The sequence below is a fragment of the Anarhichas minor genome, unplaced genomic scaffold (genome assembly GCF_050575085.1).
Source record: "Anarhichas minor isolate MPS153535 unplaced genomic scaffold, ASM5057508v1 ptg000007l, whole genome shotgun sequence".
NCBI classification, from domain to species: domain Eukaryota; kingdom Metazoa; phylum Chordata; class Actinopteri; order Perciformes; family Anarhichadidae; genus Anarhichas; species Anarhichas minor.
The window spans coordinates 263,777-285,235 of NW_027466453.1; the positions used below are offsets into that span (position 1 = coordinate 263,777).

The following is a 21,459-nucleotide window of genomic DNA, read 5'->3' on the forward strand; positions in this document are numbered from 1 at the left end:
TTGAAAAGACACTCCTACGACAGCATGGGGTCATGATACCTGGTAGAAGTTAGAATTTGATAACAATACTACAGAAAATTAATATTTTACACGTGGTTTACTAAGAGTGCGGCCACGTAAAAATGCATTTGGAGGCTCACGTCACCACGTCAAAATGCATAAACTACGAGTCCAAAATTCAAACTATAGTTTATTTATGTTGATGTATGGTTAACTATATCATATTTAACCATTGTTAACTTTCATAGATTCTTGAAAATTCTCATGAACCAGACTTTGCTCTTGATAATCGGTCTCAGGTACCTGACTCACGGTTTACAATTTCAGTTTTGAAAACTTTCCCAACATGCAATCTCATAAATCTGCATATCCTTGTCTTCGTAATTTCATTGGCTATATGGAGCCTGAGTTTGAACAGGATCTGTTTCCAATTGGCTCGAGCGTTACCCAAAGAAGAGAGGCGGGCATTGTCTTTCAAAGCGGACTCTCGTTGGCTGTTCCAGAATGTGACCAGGCTATAGAAGGTCCTATTGGGTCAAATGAGGTGTCAATCTAACCGGCGGAATGCAGCCTCCATTTTGCGATGAAAATCTCCGGTCTGTTGACATGAAAAGTGAAATTATGACCGAAATATGATCGCGAGTTATCATATCTGCTGGCTAATTTGAAATGATGTAACAGCCCCCCGGGGGTCTTTATGAACGTACTAATGTGTTTTGGACTAAATCTTTCACTAGATTCGACCGAGTGGACCCTTAGCGATCAAACAAGACCGTTTTTGCTGGACTAGCAAGCACAAGGGGGACCTTATGAATCATAATCAGTGAGTCATGGCGATATTTTATCAGCTATTTTTGGAGTGCTTGTTTGACAGAGACGTTAACTGTACCTGCTGTTGTTATTGTATCTTGAAATGGTTTGCATAAATCGAATAACAAGAACCGTAGCTTTCTAATGAGATATCACATTAATACTCATCGTTACAGAGCAGTTGTGTACATAACACAAATCTACACTTAACACTCGGATGGCCCGTCAGAGTGAGATGAGGTGTTTTTAACTGAAACATGGTTAAATCAAGATAACAGTGCAGCTGTTCTTATTGAATCAACACCTCACAACTTCAGTTTCATGAGTGAAACAAGAGCGCATAAGAAAGGAGGTGGAGTTGTTATTTTATTTAATGATTCTCTTCAATGCAAGCAGATGTCCTTTGGTCATTTTAGTTCTTTTGAATATGTGGCTCTGAATTCCACTCAAGCTTTATTCCTAAACATTTACAGACCGCCTAAATACTGTGCAACCTTCTTTGATGAGTTTACTGAACTGCTGTCTATAATCTGTATTGATTTTGACTGTGTTGTTATTGTTGGCGATTTTAATATCCATGTTGATAATCCCCAGGACAGAGGGTCTATAGAACTATGTGGTGTCCTTGATAACTATGATCTGACTCAGCATGTGACAGGACCCACCCACAACAGGGGTCACACTCTGGACCTAATCATCACCAAAGGTGTAAACATTTCCAAGGTCGCTGTGACTGATGTTGCACTCTCTGATCATTTCTGTGTTTTCTTTGAGAGTGCAATCTCCTTGCAAATAATGTCCAAACCAAGGTTGTGACGAAGCGTTACATCTCTGAAAACACCAGTGAACTATTTATTCAGAAGTTCTCCTCCACACCAGCCCTCTCTTGCATCTCAGTCAATGAGCTTGTAGATGGCTTCAATTCTAAAGTTAAAAATATTATTGATGCCATTGCACCCACTAAAGTGAAGGTTGTCTCGGGTAAGCAAAGATCTCCTTGGAGAAATGCTACGCTGGTCAAAATAGAGAAACGAGAGTGTCGGAAAGCTGAGCGCAGGTGGCGAAAAACTAATCTCCAGGTTCACTGTGACATCTATAAAGAGAGACTTCGCAATTATAATTTGGAACTTAGAAATGCAAGGCAGTCCTTCTTCTCTGACATCATAACCAAAAACAATAACAATACACGCGCCTTATTTGCTACCGTCGACAGGCTAACAAACCCTCCAGTGTCGGTAGCTGCTGAGCTCCAATCCACCTGGGCATGCAATCAATTTGCCTCCTTTTTTACTGACAAAATTCAGAAAATTAGACAAGCAGTCAGTGCCTCCACACCAACCACAGGACGTGTGTTGTCCCCTTCTCTTAATAACATCCATTCAAATATCATGACACAATTTCATTCAATCGACCGTAGAAGCCTAGAAGACATTATACAACATCTGAAGTCATCCTCCTGCTGCTTGGATATTCTACCAACACACTTTTTCAAAAATATTTCAAACTGCATGACCACTGATCTTTTACAAATTGTAAACACATCCCTTCTCTCAGGTATCTTCCCACAAGCCCTAAAAACTGCAGTTATTAAACCGCTCCTAAAGAAGGCTAGTTTAGACTCCGCAACAATGAAAAATTATAGGCCAATATCAAACCTCCCATTTTTAAGTAAAATAATTGAAAAAGCGGTTTTCCAACAGCTGAACAAATTCTTGGCCGTAAATAACTGCTTTGATGTCTTCCAGTCAGGCTTTCGACAGCACCACAGTACTGAAACTGCTCTTGTTAAGGTTTTCAACGACATCCACTTAAACACAGACAATGGCAGAAGTTCAGTCTTAGTATTACTGGATCTCAGTGCTGCATTCGACACGGTCGACCATGCCATACTCCTAGAAAGACTAAAAATCTGGGTGGGACTTTCTGGCACAGCACTTAACTGGTTTGAATCCTACTTGAAGGACCGAGAATACTTTGTGTCTGTAGCTAATTACACATCAGAGCTGACTAAAATGACATGTGGTGTTCCCCAAGGTTCAATACTGGGGCCTCTTCTTTTCAACATCTACATGCTTCCACTAGCTCAGATTATGGAAAACAACAAAGTGTGTTATCATAATTATGCAGACGACACACAAATCTACATAACTATGTCACCAGGGGACTATAATCCCATAAAAGGGCTGGGTAACTGCATTGAACAAATCAACAACTGGATGTGCCAGAATTTTCTTCAATTAAACAAAGATAAAACAGAAGTAATTGTTTTTGGTACCAAGGACGAACGATTGAAAATCACCACTCAGCTTCAATCACTGATGTTAAAACCCACAAACCAAGCCAGAAATCTGGGTGTAGTTATGAATTCAGACCTCAACCTGAACAGCCATATCAAGACAATTACAAAATCAGCCTACTATCACCTGAAGAATATATCAAGGATTAGAGGACTTATGTCTCAACAGGATTTGGAAAAACTTGTCCATGCATTTATCTTCAGCAGACTGGACTACTGTAACGGTGTGTTTACAGGTCTCTGTAAAAAGTCTGTCAGAAAGCTGCAGCTGATTCAGAACGCTGCATCTCGAGTCCTCACTAAAACCAGGAGGGTGGATCACATTACTCCAGTTCTGAGGTCTTTGCACTGGCTTCCTGTCAAACAAAGAATTGACTTTAAAATCCTGCTGTTGGTTTATAAAGCACTGAATGGTTTAGGGCCAAAATACATCTCTGATCTGCTGCCTGCTGCTACCTTATGAACCATCCCGACCCCTTAGGTCGTCTGGGACTGGTCTACTTTCTGTTCCCAGAGTCAGAACTAAACATGGAGAAGCAGTGTTCAGTTTTTCTGCTCCACATATCTGGAACAAAGTCCCAGAAAGCTGCAGGTCTGCTGGGACCCTCAGCTCCTTTAAATCAATATTGAAGACTTTTCTGTTTGCTGCTGCCTTTAATTGAACCATATTCAATTAATATATTAATCAATTTCCTGCATTTCTGCATTTTACTACTGTATTTTATTTCTTACACTTTTTTTATTGTTTCAATGAATGTTCTTAATTGTTTTTAAATCTCCTTTTCTTTTGCCTTATGTTTTGATGCTTTTAATGGTTTTATGTGAAGCACTTTGAATTACCTTGTTGTTGAAATGTGCTATACAAATAAACTTGCCTTGCCTTACCCTATCTCTAAGGCTGAGCCCGGCCACCCTACGGAGGAAACTCATTTCGGCCGCTTGTAGCCGCGACCTTGTCCTTTCAGTCACGACCCAGAGTTCGTGACCATAGGTGAGGGTAGGAACGTAGACCGACCAGTAAATTGAGAGCTTTGCCTTCCGGCTCAGCTCCCTCTTCACCAAGACGGTCCGGTGCAGCGCCTGCTTTACTGCTGCAGCCGCACCAATCCGCCTGTCGATCTCCCGCTCCATCTTACCCTCACTTGTGAACAAGACCCCGAGATACTTGAACTCCTTCGCTTGAGGTAGGCACTCCGTCCCCACCTGGAGGGAGTAATCCACCGGTTTCTGGCAGAGCACCATGGCCTCAGATTTGGAGGTGCTAACTCTCATCCCCTTCGCTTCACACTTGGCTGCAAACCGCCCCAGTGAATGCTGGAGGTCACGATCTGAGGAGGCCAACAGGACCACATCATCTGCAAACAGCAGAGAGGCGATGCCGAGACCCCCGAACCTGACATTCTCCACACCCCGGCTGCGCCTAGATATCCTGTCCATGAAAGTCACGAACAGGACCGGTGACAAAGGGCAGCCCTGGCAGAGGCCAACACCCACCGGGAACGTGTCTGACTCATTGCCGAGAATGCGGACACAGCTCCTACTGCAGTCGTACAGAGACCGGATCGCCTGGTCGAAAGCCTTCTCCAAGTCCACAAAGCACATGTAGACTGGTTGGGCAAACTCCCAGAACCCCTCCAGTAGTCTTGCGAGGGTAAAGAGCTGGTCCACTGTTCCACGGCCGGGACGGAATCCGCACTGCTCCTCTTGAATCCGATGTTCGACAAACGGTCAGAGCCTCCTTTCCAGCACCCTGGCATAAGCCTTCCCCGGAGATCAATGATCGACTTTGTAATCGTATCATCTGATCTGCGGCCGTATGTCTTGGACACTCGGGTGAAGAGAGGAGCAGAGCTGTCAACTGATCACCACCTGGTGGTGAGTTGGATCAGATGGCAGGGGAACCGGTTGGAAAGACCCGGCAAGCCCAAACGTATAGTGAGGGTGAACTGGGAACGTCTGGCGGAGGACCCTGTCCGGGAGGGCTTTAACTCCCACCTCCGGAAGAACTTCTCACACATCCCGAGGGAGGTTGGGGACATGGAATCCGAATGGACCATGTTCAAAGCCTCTATTGTGGACTCGGCCGCTAGGAGCTGTGGCCGAAAGGTCATCGGTGCCTGTCGTGGCAGCAACCCGAGAACCCGGTGGTGGACACCGGAGGTGAGGGAAGCCGTCAAGCTGAAGAAGAAGACCTTCAGGGCCTGGTTGGCCCAGGGGTCTCCTGAAGCAGCTGAGAGGTACCGGCAGGCCAGAAGGGCTGCAGCTGCGGTGGTCGCGGATGCTAAAACTCTGGCATTGGAATTCGGGGAGGCCATGGAAAAGGACTTGTGGTTGGCCTCAAGGAGATTCTGGCAAACTGTCCGACAGCTCAGGAAGGGAAAGCAGGGCCTACCCCAGGCTGTTCTCAGCAGGGGGGGGGGGGGGGACTGCTGACCCGGACGAGGTCCGCCCTGAGATGCTGAAGGCGCTGGACACTGTTGGGCTGTCTTGGCTGACACGCCTCTTCTGCCTGAACCATAAATTAATAACTAACAGTACAGTACTAATACCATATATGGGCCAATCAAATCAAAGCTGTCTTGTAAATAATATAGTGGAAAAAGTGCTATAAACCTATTGCTTTACAGTCAGTAACATCATTATGGAAAAAAAAGAATCGCTGGACTTAATGCGAAGTCTGCAGTCCATTTTAGATGCTTTAATGTATTTCTAGTATAAATTTGGATGATAAACATTGGTAAGACCCCTAATTACTACTTCTAATCCCTTTATACAAGTATCTAATTTATAAAGTGGCATCTGTAGCGGGCGACTGTGGCTAAGTGGATAGCAGGGCCGTCTTTCAATCAGAGGGGCGGCGGTTCAATCCCCGGCTCCGGCTCTGCTAGTCGCATGTCGATGTGTCCTTGAGCAAGACACTTAACCCCAAAATTGCTCCCGTAGTTGTGCCTATGGTATAGAAATGTGATAGAATCTGAATTGTAAGTCGCTTTGGATAAAAGTGTCTGCTAAATGACTAATGTAATCTGCCTATGCCTAACTCAAGGACATTTATTTCCAAGATTTTGTTCCAGAGAATGAAAGCTGTGAAACCTGTGAAATAACGTTCCCCCTCTGCTCCTTTCAAAGACACTGACTCTTGCCAGAGATTATGCAGCTGAGGTGAAGAAGCCTTTCCCAGACATAGACGACAAAATCCTTGAGGAGAGAGACTGGCCAAAGGACTGCTACGTGTTTGAGGGAAAAGAGAACGAGCCCTCGATCATTTACATGCCACTCTATAACAGAAGAAACTGCAAAGGTCTGTTACACACACATGCAGTTACACACACGCAGACTTTTCATGATTTTTCTTCTCGGAGGCAGAGCTGCTCTGGAAGCGAAAATAATACCATGATGAGGCAACAAGCAAACTAAAACATATAATAGGCTACTAAAATGTCTACATTCATCCTTGACTTTGATATTCACTCAGAAACATCAGCAGTTTATTTATATCGACCTATTCATTCCATGTGTTCCATTTCTGGTTTTGTCTTCTATGGTAAACAATATAGCCGTTTACAGGTCCTAATTGGCCACATGGCCAATAATACATTTCTCAAAGTAGGGAACACACACACATTTATGAGGTCATCAGATAATGGATTAAAATTAAAATCTTTAAACCAAAATTTACTTTGGCTTAAACTGTTTTATAATGAGTTTACAACTAACTCAACTAGCTTACTTTATGTGGCAGCCGTAGCTTAAAAAAATGAATCAGCACTGATGGTTAACTTATCAGTACCATGGATTCAAGGATCATTTGTCATTATGCAACACAGGGATGCACAACAAAATTCAGTTGTAGCCCATTTACAACACAATAAACACACGACAAACAAAACAAAAACAGTTGTACATTCCTGTAGTGCATTTTTGGGATTTGCATCACAAGGAATGTAAACAGCAGCAACATGTGAACACAGAGTCCTCCTCCTCTGGTCCACCAGAGTCCTGCTCTCTATCCTGATGTCCACCCGTCAAGTGCAGCTTGATCCTGGTGAACAATGGAGCCAGGTCTCTGTGAAGATGTGGGCTCAACAGTCACTGAACTCCTTCCATCCATCGTATTTTTCTGCGACCGAACATCAGACAGCCAGCAGCATGCTGGGTAGTGGAGTAGCCTCAGGTCCTAGCTGGGTTAGCTTAGCTTCCATCTCGGCTCTCCTTCCTGGGGCAGTTTGGTGGTGTAGGTGACTATCAGCTACTTAAAATTAGTCACCGAGAGGCTGAGTAAGGGAGATTAACCTGAGGTCGGCTGGCCGTTAATGATTCAAGGATCCAGTGGCTGAGTTCTGTAGTTTTATTTGCAGGAAACAAACTAACTCTTGTGCTGAATAACACACATTGAAAAACGTTAAAAATACTTTCTCTTGATGTACAAAGGTAATTGACAGCGATCAACAGCATCAAACAATGATGATAGTGCTAACTAGAAAATTCCGCAAGAAATTTTGACAGTGTGGCTTCTACTGCCCGAAGTCGTCGCAATATATATATATATATACACACCAATGTTACCGGTAGTATCGTTGAGGTTCAATTGAGATAGCGCTTCTCTCTTTTCTGCATTTTAGATTCATACTCTTGGATTGATTCAAGTATCTCGGGGTCTTGTTCATGAGTGAGGGTAAGATGGAGCGGGAGATCGACAGGCGGATCGGTGCGGCTGCAGCAGTAAAGCAGGCGCTGCAGCGGACCGTCTTGGTGAAGAGGGAGCTGAGCCGGAAGGCAAAGCTCTCAATTTACCACTCGGTCTATGTTCCTACCCTCACCTATGGTCACGAACTCTGGGTCGTGACCGAAAGGACAAGGTCGCGGCTACAAGCGGCCGAAATGAGTTTCCTCCGTAGGGTGGCCGGGCTCAGCCTTAGAGATAGGGTAAGGAGCTCGGTCATCAGGAGGGAGCTTGGAGTCGAGCCGCGACTCCTTCGCATCGAAAGGAGTCAGCTGAGGTGGTTCGGGCATCTAATTAGGATGCCTCCTGGACGCCTCCCACTGGAGGTTTTCCAGGCACGTCCAACTGGGAAGAGACCCCGGGGAAGACCCAAAACACGCTGGAGAGATTACATCTCCCAGCTGGCCTGGGAACGCCTCGGGATCCCCCAGAATGAGCTGGAACATGTTGCCGGTGAGAGGGAGGTCTGGGTCAGCCTGCTTGGCCTGCTGCCACCGCGACCCGACCCCGGATAAGCGGAGGAAAATGGATGGATGGACTCTTGGATTGAATCTTGTATTTGTGGGGCTTTTATTTTGAAAGGGTGGGACTGGGTGGATGAGAGAGGGGGAGAGGAGACAGAATCATAATGTTTGACACACATACACAGAGGTTATTAAATGACAGGCTCTTGTGTGTGTGTGTGTGTGTGTGTGTGTGTGTGTGTGTGTGTGTGTGTGAGAGAGAGAGAGACAGAGATTTGATTTTTAGAAAAATTTATTTTCTTAAAACATGAAAAAACAAAAAATCGTTGCCATGGCAATAAATTAGAAACAAATCAACAAAACAAAAAACAATCAAAACAGTTTCTCTTCATAATGTTTTCAAGGAACGTTGAATATTAGTTCATCTACAGACACACAACATTTCTGTCTTCACACAGCGTTGGCTCTCTGGATCAGTTTGCTTTTGTTAAGCACTTTCACACACCCTTTCCCTGTGTAGAGGTCCAAAAGTGTAGACTCTGTTTCATTAAATAATGGTCCTGAGACCCCATTCAGCTGTGGAATAAATCCTAGATCCGGAAAGGGATCTGTAGAGTCAGGAGCTTCCTCTCCTCTGTCGTACTCTTGCAGCATCTCGACCTCGTCCTCTATTAGTCTCCCTGCTCATCTGCTCAGGATCCTCTTGCTCTGCCGGATGGATCTCAGCCCGAGTAGAGAAGCCACTGCAGGTGCGTCTGTCAGTCCAGGCCCAGCTACCTCCACTAGTCTACTCAGGGTGGTGGTTCCAGAGGAGCACAGCCTGCTGGTCAGACCTGGTGTTGTGCCGTCTTGGATGTCCATCCTGGCTCCGTTCACCAGCGGTTCATGAAGCAGCCAGTGTAGTGAGCATGTGGGTTCCGGTCTCCTCCATTCAAAACAGTTCCATGCCTTAAAGAGTGACTGGTAAAAAGGAGATAATCCACACAATTTAAAAAGATTGAAATCCATTAAAAAAAGTGCAGTGTCCACTCCCAGACCAGCTGCCTTCCTTAAAATACAGTCTGTTACCTCTCTCCACACCACATCCGTTGGACCTGTGAGATATCTCTGTAAAAACTGGAACCTGAAAGTAGTCACTCTGCTGTCAATGTGCACCAGCCCCTGACCCACCTCCACTTTAGGTAGAAAGAGTACGCTCTGAGGGTGCAGCCTCTCCCAGAAGAAGTCTGTTAGGATGGCCTGTAGTCTCTGTGTGAGGCCTTTAGGGGGGTGTATGCAGGCCAGCTTGTGCCAGAGAGCTGAAGCCACCAGATTGTTGATGACCAGAGTCCTGCCTCTGTACGACATCTGTGGCTTCAGCCATTTCCACTTTGCTAGTCTTCCCTGCATTTTCTCCAAAACTCCCTCCCAGTTCTTCTTTACAGTACAATCATTCCCCACATACACACCAAGATATTTAACCCGTCTTTTTTCCAGGTCAACCCCCTGGTAGACTGGGCAGACCCTCCCTCCAGTTCCCCACTGCCAGTGCTTCACTCTTTGCCCAGTTAACCTTTGCGGCTGACAGGGTGCCGAAGTCTTTGACAATAGTGGTCAGTTTACTGACCTCCTCCTGGTTTTTAACAAAGACCACAACGTCGTCAGCGTAAGCTGATAAAATAAAACTTTTGTTAAAACACTTTAAAACCTGACCTTCAATGTTCGCTCAGATTTTGCACAACATGGGTTCGATAGCCAGCGCATACAGCATCCCTGAGAGAGAGCAGCCCTGTCTCACCCCTCTAGACCACAGGTGTCAAACTCAAGGCCCGCGGGCCGAATCCGGCCCGCCACGTCATTTTATGTGGCCCGCGAATCCGCCAGCAAAAAAAAAAATGTTACAAAAAAAAAAGAAGATTTTTTTCTAACTTTAAATTTCTTTTCCAAAAAAAAAGATTTTTTTTGGAAACCTTAGGACCAAAAAAACACTAAGACCTTAGGGTTGTGATGTGATTGTGCTTGTGTTAGTTGCTTTGTGACTGTGCTTATGTTACTAGGGACAACATTTTATTAATTTTTATTTTAAAATAACTTTTCCACTGTGCTGGGTTTCAGGCGGCATCATTAAATCGGGACAGCACTTTTAGACATTCTGCGATTATTTCAAACTGTTGTGATGAGAGTCGGGCCATGTCAGTGCGTATGCCTGCCAAAGCTGCTCCTACAGGTTCCCTGAGGTCATAAACACGTTGGAGCATATGGTATGTGCTGTTCCAGCGTGTATCCACCTCTTGAATTAGCTTCAGTGCTGGCCGGCCCATTTGCTCCTGCACCTGTGTCGACCTCTCCATTGCGTTTCGCTGCCCCTTATATTTCGAATTGCACGCAAAACCCGCAAACTATTTCCTGAATCAGTCACGTGGTACGGCCGGCTCGCGAGGCTTTGAACGTCACCACATACGTCATCAACACAAGCCTCGATACGCGCTTCACAAAAATCTTCCTGGATTACTCGACACAAGCTTCAAAGCCTCGTCATGAAAGGACACATCACTACTGATTTTTTGTTTTGATGATTTTTATTGACTCCTTTAATTTTCAGTTCATTTTTAAGAAAAAAAAATAGAAATTTATTAGAGTTGTCATATACATATACACGAAATTTGACTTCTGCATTTAATCCATCTCTAGCTTATTGGGAGCAGTGGGCTGCTGAGAAGCGCCTGGGGAGCAGTTAGGGTCTTGCTCAGGGACACTTCGGCACATGACATGTAGCAGCCAAGGATCGATCCGCCGACCTTGCGGTTGCCGGACCCTCTCTACCCATTGAGCCACGTCTCTGCCCAAATATCTGTAACGAATCTGTGTGCCCTTAACAATTCTACACCATATATTAGGGTTGTTAAGCTTATATTTCCTGGGGTGTAATTCCCCAGGTGGCGTTGTTTGTTCCCTTTCATTACCCCCCCTAAGGCCCCGCTACATTCACAGACTTAATCCAGGGAAAAGAGGGGGATAACCAGGGACAGGTGAAACTCATAAGGGCGGGGCAGACAATCACAAAGGCAGGAAGTAAGACAAGACACAAGAGGCGAGGACATTCAAACTAAAACGGTAAACAAACCACAACAAAAACCCTAGGACCATAGCACTTACAGAGCTACACTTTTAGCAAGGTGTCAAGAAGTAGAAGGGTAGCAGGTGATTGGAGCCTAAACCAGTGTTTGCTGCTTTATTATAGATGCAGAGGAGGTCAAAGCGAAGATGGAGGAGTTCTCCACCTTCCAGCGTCCCTTCAGCCAGGAGAAGATTGAGTTTGTGTTGGAGACAGCTAAAGCCAACATAAAGAACAACAAGGAAACTCTGCTGGCGGAGATTCACAAGGCTGTTCTCCACCGTCGCAACAAGAGGTAGGGATGGGTGGGGGCACTGTCAATGTAGGTCAAACCTGAATCTCACATCTCCACATGAAATTTGTGGGCTCACTGTGTCTCTGAGGAAACAATCTGTGTGAAAGGAGATGGACTGATACAAAACTAATTCAGTTACCGGAGTTTATGTAATATCTGTGTGTGCTCGTCTGAGACAGATGTGGACGGTTGACGGAAAAATAACTGACTGATTAAAAATCTAACATGTCCACTTCTCTTTGCTTCTCCCCACCAGGAAGTCTGTGCTGCGCTAGATCTCTGATTTCATCATGATAACTCTGTGCCTGAGGAGGCAGAGAGAACACAGCATAACACAACCAATACGTAATCATGTAATGTAACAGCATATAATCATACTTTTTTAATGTACTGTTTGTAAGTTATGTTTCCAAAAGTATATGGATACTACTTTTATCATAGCTCTTAGTTTCAAAGAGGAGATATCTTGCTGTAGCAATAATTGGCAACAATTTGAAGGCCACGTGCTGTTTCAACATGATGATGACCCCCTGCACAAAACCAGGGGCCTGTACCACAAAGCAGGATTTGAGGTTAGCGAGGTAACTTCAGGGTTAACTCCGGGTTTTCAGTTCCACGACGGAGGTTCACTGATTACCAGGGTAGATCACCATGGTTACATACACTGAACACCTAACTTGCTCCGGAGTAGGAAAGTTGGAGATAAGAGATCAACTGGTAAACAAATACCGCCTACTGACCAACCAAAGCTCGCTACGTAGATATCGGAATTAATGTTACACAAATACAAAGAAGTTGAAGTCATAATCCAGACTAAAAACAACACAGTTTAAACAGACGCATGCAAAAAAATACGGCTGTCAATAAATAGCTGACTGTGTGAATGTGTAAATTAACAGACTTGTAATATCACTGTCTCATCTAGAGCCCGATAGATCTGACTATAATTCGAAATTTAGAAATTTATTAGAGTTGTCATATACATATACACAAAATTTGACTTCTGCATTTAACCCATCCCTAGCTTATTGGGAGCAGTGGGCTGCTGAGAAGCGCCCGGGGAGCAGTTAGGGGTTCAGTGTCTTGCTCAGGGACACTTCGTCAGAGGACACGTAGCAGCCAAGGATCTAACCGCTGACCTTGCGGTTGCCGGACGACTCTCTCTACCCATTGGCCCTTTATTACATGTGTATTTTGGTAAATAAATATCTTGCAGATCTATTCTCATGCTGTGAGTGTGAAAATATTTTTGCCTTATTATTTCAGCTGTAAACCCAGCGGTGTGAATCGGTATATTCTCTCATCATACCTTCACTTATGTGGGTCGTGTGAAGCAGTTTGACATGTTGGGGTTGTTTCTTACAGTAACAGACTGGATGCAGCGTTAATTTGGTCACTCTGCCGGAGTTGCAGCTGAAGGAATATGACTTAAATATTGTCATACACGCCATAAGAATACATCTAAGCAACACATTCATTTAATGGAATACACACATAATTATAGTCAGCTCTACTCGTGCTGCAGCATTTTTTTTCGGTGAAAAGATGTTTAAGCGCTGATTTTATAGATCTGTTAATTTCTGTGTCCAGGATTAGTTAAGCCAGAAGAAAACTTGGGTATGTTGAACTTGCTTCGTTGTACCCTCTGGTCCATCAAGAATTAGTTTTACGACTTTGGTGCAGATGAACTCAACCCTATTCAACATCTTTGGATGAATTGAATTGGAGACTGCAAGCCAGCCTATATCGCCTAATAGTGCATTGCGAACATTAAAATAATTTCTAAGAGGGAAAGTTTCTCTGTGCTCACCTTAAATTTCAGTTGAACACCAGCAGCATTTACAACATCACTTGTCTGGAAACCAACCAAGTGTGTCATGGTAAGTGTGTACAGAGACTGAGATTGGACTTTACAATGAAGTAGGAGACATCAAAATGAAAAAATATATCTCAACACAACTAACTAATCCTAAAATAAAATAACTCTCAGAACTTTGTTTCTATGTTCACTATACTTGGTACCAGAGTACACAGGTGGCATCCCATTGGAAATCAATCACTTCTCACCTTGCTTCTTTCGATTTTAATGAATTGTTTCCTACATGTGCTCTCTGTATGAGAGAGCCCTTAAATCATGATTTGCAAGATCTGCGTAAAAAAAAAATTCCGACTGAACTTTGCATTTTTTAACACTTCTTTACATCTCCTGAAGTTTTGATGTTGGTTAGCAGTTGAACAACAGCAGATGTCTGAGTATGAGTATTTGGTGGGTATAGGTCAGTCTAACACACAATTCCTTGATGTTGCCGATGATTTTCTGTTTCAACTCAAATATTACTTCAGTTTTCCTATTTGTTTATCATTACATCACTGAAAAACTAAATAAATTACAATGACATGTCATAATAGGGAAGCCCAGGTCAGCAAAATTGTTTAGTGCAAAATCGCAGGTGTGAAGATCTTTTTTCTGAAGCCGCTGGTCATGGTCCCTCATACGTTACCATGAAGGAATAATGTGTTCAAATAAAATGGAGTGAGGCCAAAAAGGGATTGATTTCTGATGGAATACCCCACAGGTCTATTCCAAGGAAATTATTAAAAGTATTCACACCAGTCTAAAAAAATTCTAATCTCTAATTTTCTAATTGTAGTTAACCCCCTAAATTTGCTATAACCTACAAATTTCAAGACGAAATAGGCCTACAGGAGACAGCACACTATCTTCCACTATGGAAGATAGTGGAAGATAGTCTTCCACTATGGCCAAACATTCACAGCATATCCATATACTGTGCATACTTACTCCATTTACTAAATATTGGTATGTCATCATGTCACCCTATAAAACATCTGTCACGCTGGCTTCGAATGAATTAACCCTATGCCAGCGTTAGAGGTCGCACAACATCCACAGGCGGGAGTTGTCTTTATGTGGGTCAATACAACCAAGCATTCATGGAGGCCAGCTGCATTGCCTACAACACAGAAACTCGAACCCCTTTGCGACTATGTCATGTTTTTTTTTTAAATAAGATGCCTGGGCGATTTAGATAGTAAGATCATCACTGAGTTTTTATTTATTTTCTTTTTTCTTCTGAAATTGTAATAAAATGATTGAACCTGACACTGTTTGCCTGGTTTGTTGTATTAGCTCTCTTTTAATTGTTTCAGTTGAAGTTTCCTACATAAGTATGACTTCATCGTTCTTCGTGGCATTTTAAGCACTGATTTCCCAATTATAATCTTTGCTGGTATTTTGTATATCTTCAGGTGAAAGAATTCTGTCGTCATACAATATCATGAATATTTTGTCTCTCTGTTTCTGTGCGTTCTCCGTGGCTTTCCGTCGTCAGTGAAGTTGCCTGATGCGCTGCAGATGAGCGGTACGCTACACACATCCACCCCTGGTCGGCGGCGGAAGACCAGGGTTCGATTCCCTGACGGGGAGTTTTCTACCAGTTGCTGGTAAGACAACAGCCATTTAACACAGAGACGATACGTATCGAGCATGTTCCTGCTGTCAGAGACAGCTTCACATTGACGATATGATCACCTACCTCGGCATGCATGAAAGGTTGCACATCAGAATGGAAATTGATGCTTCTTTTCATCCAGTTTGCTGGGAACGCTAGTCAGAAAACTTTGATTGTGTGGAGGAAAAGCTAACACTGGGGCAGTTGTACTTCTTATCCAGTTTCTGACAATTCCACAAAGTAGAGTTTTATTGTGTGGAGTAAGCAGGAACAAAGAATACTGTTTCCGCCCAGTTTCAAACGGGGGACCTTTCGCGTGTAAAGCAAACGTGATAACCACTACACTACAGAAACTGCTGAAGATGACTTTTATGCACATGCCCAGGCTCAATGCACCATTCTCCATTGACAGCAAACATTTCAGATGCCAGACAACATGATTTCCGAATGGATTCAGTCACAGCTGCTGTGTCATTGAGTGACAGTAAATGTCTACTACACTTAAAGCCTCCCCTGTAGAGCTCTAAGAATTCCCTTTAAAGGCCGGAACAGCGCCACTTTTTTTTCACGAGCCAAAAATGCTACTAGTGCAGTCCTCTTTAGTATAGTGGACAGTATCTCTGCTTGTCATGCGGAAGACCAGGGTTGGATTCCCTGACGGGGAGTTTTCTACCAGTTGCTGGTAAGACAACAGAGACGATACGTATCGAGCATGTTCCTGCTGTCAGAGACAGCTTCACATTGACGATATGATCACCTACCTCGGCGTGCATGAAAGGTTGCACATCATAATGGAAAATTGGTGGGTAAGCAGGTTGTAATGAAAACATCATGAAACAGTGAAATCAACTGACCTGAGCCAGTTTTTTGAAACTATGTTGACTTTCACAAAATCCACTTTTGGCCTCTTCCAAGCCTGAAACGTATTTTAAGAGCATAAAAGGCTGAGAATGTACCGTAAACCAGTAAAGGTGGGTAAGCAGGTTGTAATGAAAACATCATGAAATCGTGAAATCAACTGCCCTGAGCCAGTTTTTTGAAGAAAATCTTTGAAACTATGTTTACTTTCACAAAATCAACTTTTGGCCTCCTCTCTGCCTGAAACGTCTTTTAACAGCATAAAAAGTGAAAATGCATCTCTAGGCAGGAAAGTGCTGAAAGCTGCAGATATTCATGAACATGACATCAGATTGTGAAATCAACTGTCCTGACGTAGTTTTTTGAAGAAAATCTTTGAAACTATGTTTACTTTCACAAAATCAACTTTTGGCCTCCTCTCTGCCTGAAACGTCTTTTAACAGCATAAAAAGTGAAAATGCATCTCTAGGCAGGAAAGTGCTGAAAGCTGCAGATATTCATGAACATGACATCAGACTGTGAAATCAACTGTCCTGACGTAGTTTTTTGAAGAAAATCTTTGAAACTATGTTTACTTTCACAAAATCAACTTTTGGCCTCCTCTCTGCCTGAAACGTCTTTTAAGAGCATAAAAAGTGAAAATGCATCTCTAGGCAGTAAAGTGCTGAAAGCTGCAGATATTCATGACATGACATCAGACTGTGAAATCAACTGTCCTGACGTAGTTTTTTGAAGAAAATCTTTGAAACTATGTTTACTTTCACAAAATCAACTTTTGGCCTCCTCTCTGCCTGAAACGTCTTTTAACAGCATAAAAAGTGAAAATGCATCTCTAGGCAGGAAAGTGCTGATTTCACATTCATGAACATGACATCAGACTGTGAAATCAACTGTCCTGACGTAGTTTTTTGAAGAAAATCTTTGAAACTATGTTTACTTTCACAAAATCAACTTTTGGCCTCCTCTCTGCCTGAAACGTATTTTAACAGCATAAAAAGTGAAAATGCATCTCTCATAAAAAGTGAAAATGCATCTCTAGGCAGGAAAGTGCTGATTTCACATTCATGAACATGACATCAGACTGTGAAATCAACTGTCCTGACGTAGTTTATTGAAGAAAATCTTTGAAACTATGTTTACTTTCACAAAATCAACTTTTGGCCTCCTCTCTGCCTGAAACGTCTTTTAAGAGCATAAAAAGTGAAAATGCATCTCTAGGCAGGAAAGTGCTGAAAGCTGCAGATATTCATGAACATGACATCAGACTGTGAAATCAACTGTGCTGATGGACGTTTTTGAAGAAAATCTTTGAAACTATGTTTACTTTCACAAAATCAACTTTTGGCCTCCTCTCTGCCTGAAACGTCTTTTAACAGCATAAAAAGTGAAAATGCATCTCTAGGCAGTAAAGTGCTGAAAGCTGCAGATATTCATGAACATGACATCAGACTGTGAAATCAACTGTCCTGACGTAGTTTTTTGAAGAAAATCTTTGAAACTATGTTTACTTTCACAAAATCAACTTTTGGCCTCCTCTCTGCCTGAAACGTCTTTTAACAGCATAAAAAGTGAAAATGCATCTCTAGGCAGGAAAGTGCTGATTTCACATTCATGAACATGACATCAGACTGTGAAATCAACTGTCCTGACGTAGTTTTTTGAAGAAAATCTTTGAAACTATGTTTACTTTCACAAAATCAACTTTTGGCCTCCTCTCTGCCTGAAACGTCTTTTAAGAGCATAAAAAGTGAAAATGCATCTCTAGGCAGGAAAGTGCTGAAAGCTGCAGATATTCATGAACATGACATCAGACTGTGAAATCAACTGTCCTGATGGACGTTTTTGAAGAAAATCTTTGAAACTATGTTTACTTTCACAAAATCAACTTTTGGCCTCCTCTCTGCCTGAAACGTCTTTTAACAGCGTAAAAAGTGAAAATGCATCTCTAGGCAGTAAAGTGCTGAAAGCTGCAGATATTCATGAACATGACATCAGACTGTGAAATCAACTGTCCTGACGTAGTTTTTTGAAGAAAATCTTTGAAACTATGTTTACTTTCACAAAATCAACTTTTGGCCTCCTCTCTGCCTGAAACGTCTTTTAACAGCATAAAAAGTGAAAATGCATCTCTAGGCAGGAAAGTGCTGAAAGCTGCAGATATTCATGAACATGACATCAGACTGTGAAATCAACTGTCCTGACATATTTTTTTGAAGAAAATCTTTGAAACTATGTTTACTTTCACAAAATCAACTTTTGGCCTCCTCTCTGCCTGAAACGTCTTTTAACAGCATAAAAAGTGAAAATGCATCTCTAGGCAGGAAAGTGCTGAAAGCTGCAGGTATTCATGAGAATGGCATCAAACTGGAATCAACTGTCCTGAGGCAGTTCTTTGAAGAAAATCTTTGAAATTATGTTTACTTTCACAAAATCAACTTTTGGCCTCCTCTCTGCCTGAAAAGTGAAAATGCATCTCTAGGCAGTAAAGTGCTGAAAGCTGCAGATATTCATGAACATGACATCAGACTGTGAAATCAACTGTCCTGACGTATTTTTTTGAAGAAAATCTTTGAAACTATGTTTACTTTCACAAAATCAACTTTTGGCCTCCTCTCTGCCTGAAACGTCTTTTAAGAGCATAAAAAGTGAAAATGCATCTCTAGGCAGGAAAGTGCTGAAAGCTGCAGATATTCATGAACATGACATCAGACTGTGAAATCAACTGTCCTGACGTAGTTTTTTGAAGAAAATCTTTGAAACTATGTTTACTTTCACAAAATCAACTTTTGGCCTCCTCTCTGCCTGAAACGTCTTTTAAGAGCATAAAAAGTGAAAATGCATCTCTAGGCAGGAAAGTGCTGAAAGCTGCAGATATTCATGAACATGACATCAGACTGTGAAATCAACTGTCCTGATGGACGTTTTTGAAGAAAATCTTTGAAACTATGTTTACTTTCACAAAATCAACTTTTGGCCTCCTCTCTGCCTGAAACGTCTTTTAACAGCATAAAAAGTGAAAATGCATCTCTAGGCAGGAAAGTGCTGAAAGCTGCAGATATTCATGAACATGACATCAGACTGTGAAATCAACTGTCCTGACGTAGTTTTTTGAAGAAAATCTTTGAAACTATGTTTACTTTCACAAAATCAACTTTTGGCCTCCTCTCTGCCTGAAACGTCTTTTAACAGCATAAAAAGTGAAAATTCATCTCTCATAAAAAGTGAAAATGCATCTCAAGGCAGGAAAGTGCTGAAAGCTGCAGATATTCATGAACATGACATCAGACTGTGAAATCAACTGTCCTGACGTAGTTTTTTGAAGAAAATCTTTGAAACTATGTTTACTTTCACAAAATCAACTTTTGGCCTCCTCTCTGCCTGAAACGTCTTTTAACAGCATAAAAAGTGAAAATGCATCTCTAGGCAGTAAAGTGCTGAAAGCTGCAGATATTCATGAACATGACATCAGACTGTGAAATCAACTGTCCTGACGTAGTTTTTTGAAGAAAATCTTTGAAACTATGTTTACTTTCACAAAATCAACTTTTGGCCTCCTCTCTGCCTGAAACGTCTTTTAAGAGCATAAAAAGTGAAAATGCATCTCTAGGCAGGAAAGTGCTGAAAGCTGCAGATATTCATGAACATGACATCAGACTGTGAAATCAACTGTCCTGACGTAGTTTTTTGAAGAAAATCTTTGAAACTATGTTTACTTTCACAAAATCAACTTTTGGCCTCCTCTCTGCCTGAAACGTCTTTTAACAGCATAAAAAGTGAAAATTCATCTCTCATAAAAAGTGAAAATGCATCTCAAGGCAGGAAAGTGCTGAAAGCTGCAGATATTCATGAACATGACATCAGACTGTGAAATCAACTGTCCTGACGTAGTTTTTTGAAGAAAATCTTTGAAACTATGTTTACTTTCACAAAATCAACTTTTGGCCTCCTCTCTGCCTGAAACGTCTTTTAACAGCATAAAAAGTGAAAATGCATCTCTAGGCAGTAAAGTGCTGAAAGCTGCAGATATTCATGAACATGACATCAGACTGTGAAATCAACTGTCCTGACGTAGTTTTTTGAAGAAAATCTTTGAAACTATGTTTACTTTCACAAAATCAACTTTTGGCCTCCTCTCTGCCTGAAAAGTGAAAATGCATCTCTAGGCAGTAAAGTGCTGAAAGCTGCAGATATTCATGAACATGACATCAGACTGTGAAATCAACTGTCCTGACGTAGTTTTTTGAAGAAAATCTTTGAAATTATGTTTACTTTCACAAAATCAACTTTTGGCCTCCTCTCTGCCTGAAAAGTGAAAATGCATCTCTAGGCAGTAAAGTGCTGAAAGCTGCAGATATTCATGAACATGACATCAGACTGTGAAATCAACTGTCCTGAGGTAGTTTTTTGAAGAAAATCTTTGAAACTATGTTTACTTTCACAAAATCAACTTATGGCCTCCTTTCTGCCTGAAACATCTTTTAAGAGCATAAAAGGCTGAGATTGTACTTTGAACCAGTAAACACTGCTACTGGTACTTTTGGTTACTACTACTGGTACTTTTGGTTACTGCTGCTGGTACTTTTAGTTACTACTACTGGTACTTTTAGTTACTGCTACTGGAACTTTTGGTTACTACTACTGGTACTTTTAGTTACTGCTACTGCTACTTTTAGTTACTGCTACTGGTACTTTTAGTTACTGTAGTATCTTGCATGCGACAGGTCTGTTGAAGTGATGATGAAGGATGCTCCGTGGACACTGTTCTTGCTGGTATAATCAAGTTTATTACAAATAAGCAACACATGCCATTACGGACGTCTAGATCGTCCGGAGGTCTCAAGTCGAATCCGAAAGTCCCTGCTTCTAGGGCGCTCGCTTCATCTTTATATAGGGTACAAGTCATGTTTACATCTGGGCGGAACGCAAGAGAATGTATGTGGCCTCCTCATTCTACACATCCCCCCTTCTGCCCCTGGTCTCCTGCACATCTGGTTTTCATCTAAGACAACTACACTTGGGGTCTTCGCTGTATCGTGCAAGGCCTGAAAATATACCACATATTCCCCCCTTCGAGACTTAACAAAGTCTCGAAAAAATAACAGAAGAGACATACAAGTGTATGATCATGACAAAATTAACAACCCGTCCTTTTTAACATTAAAGCAACGGTACGGAGTATATAAAAGTGAGAGTGAAAAACCTGTTAGGCAGCTAATTTTTCTTGAAATCCATTAAACAATGTAAACAGGAAAATTCTCTCACGGTCCCTCTGCCAAGGCAACCATAAGTAATACTCCAAAACACTGAAATGAGAAATTTAGCAATTTGTGTAAGGAAATGACTTTAGCAAATACATATGGAACACTCAGCAAATCAAAACAAAACAATGTCCAAAGTCAGGCTGGTCGACCCATCGCACCTTTCTATGGACCTTTTCCTGCCTACC

The 21,459-nt window shown here is 42.3% G+C and overlaps 1 protein-coding gene across 1 annotated transcript in view; it reads left to right on the top strand.

Moving 5' to 3' along the window:
- The window catches only part of LOC142938556 (cytosolic phospholipase A2 gamma-like), a 49,525-nt gene extending 34,719 nt beyond the window's left edge, over positions 1 to 14,806 (top strand). Inside the window, exons 12-14 of the mRNA XM_076081826.1 lie at positions 6,236 to 6,407; positions 11,514 to 11,682; positions 11,939 to 14,806. Coding sequence (XP_075937941.1) covers positions 6,236 to 6,407; positions 11,514 to 11,682; positions 11,939 to 11,957 — 360 coding nt within the window. The 3' untranslated portion in view covers positions 11,958 to 14,806. The remainder of the gene's footprint in view (positions 1 to 6,235; positions 6,408 to 11,513; positions 11,683 to 11,938) is intronic.
- Positions 14,807 to 21,459: the final 6,653 nt, after the last annotated feature.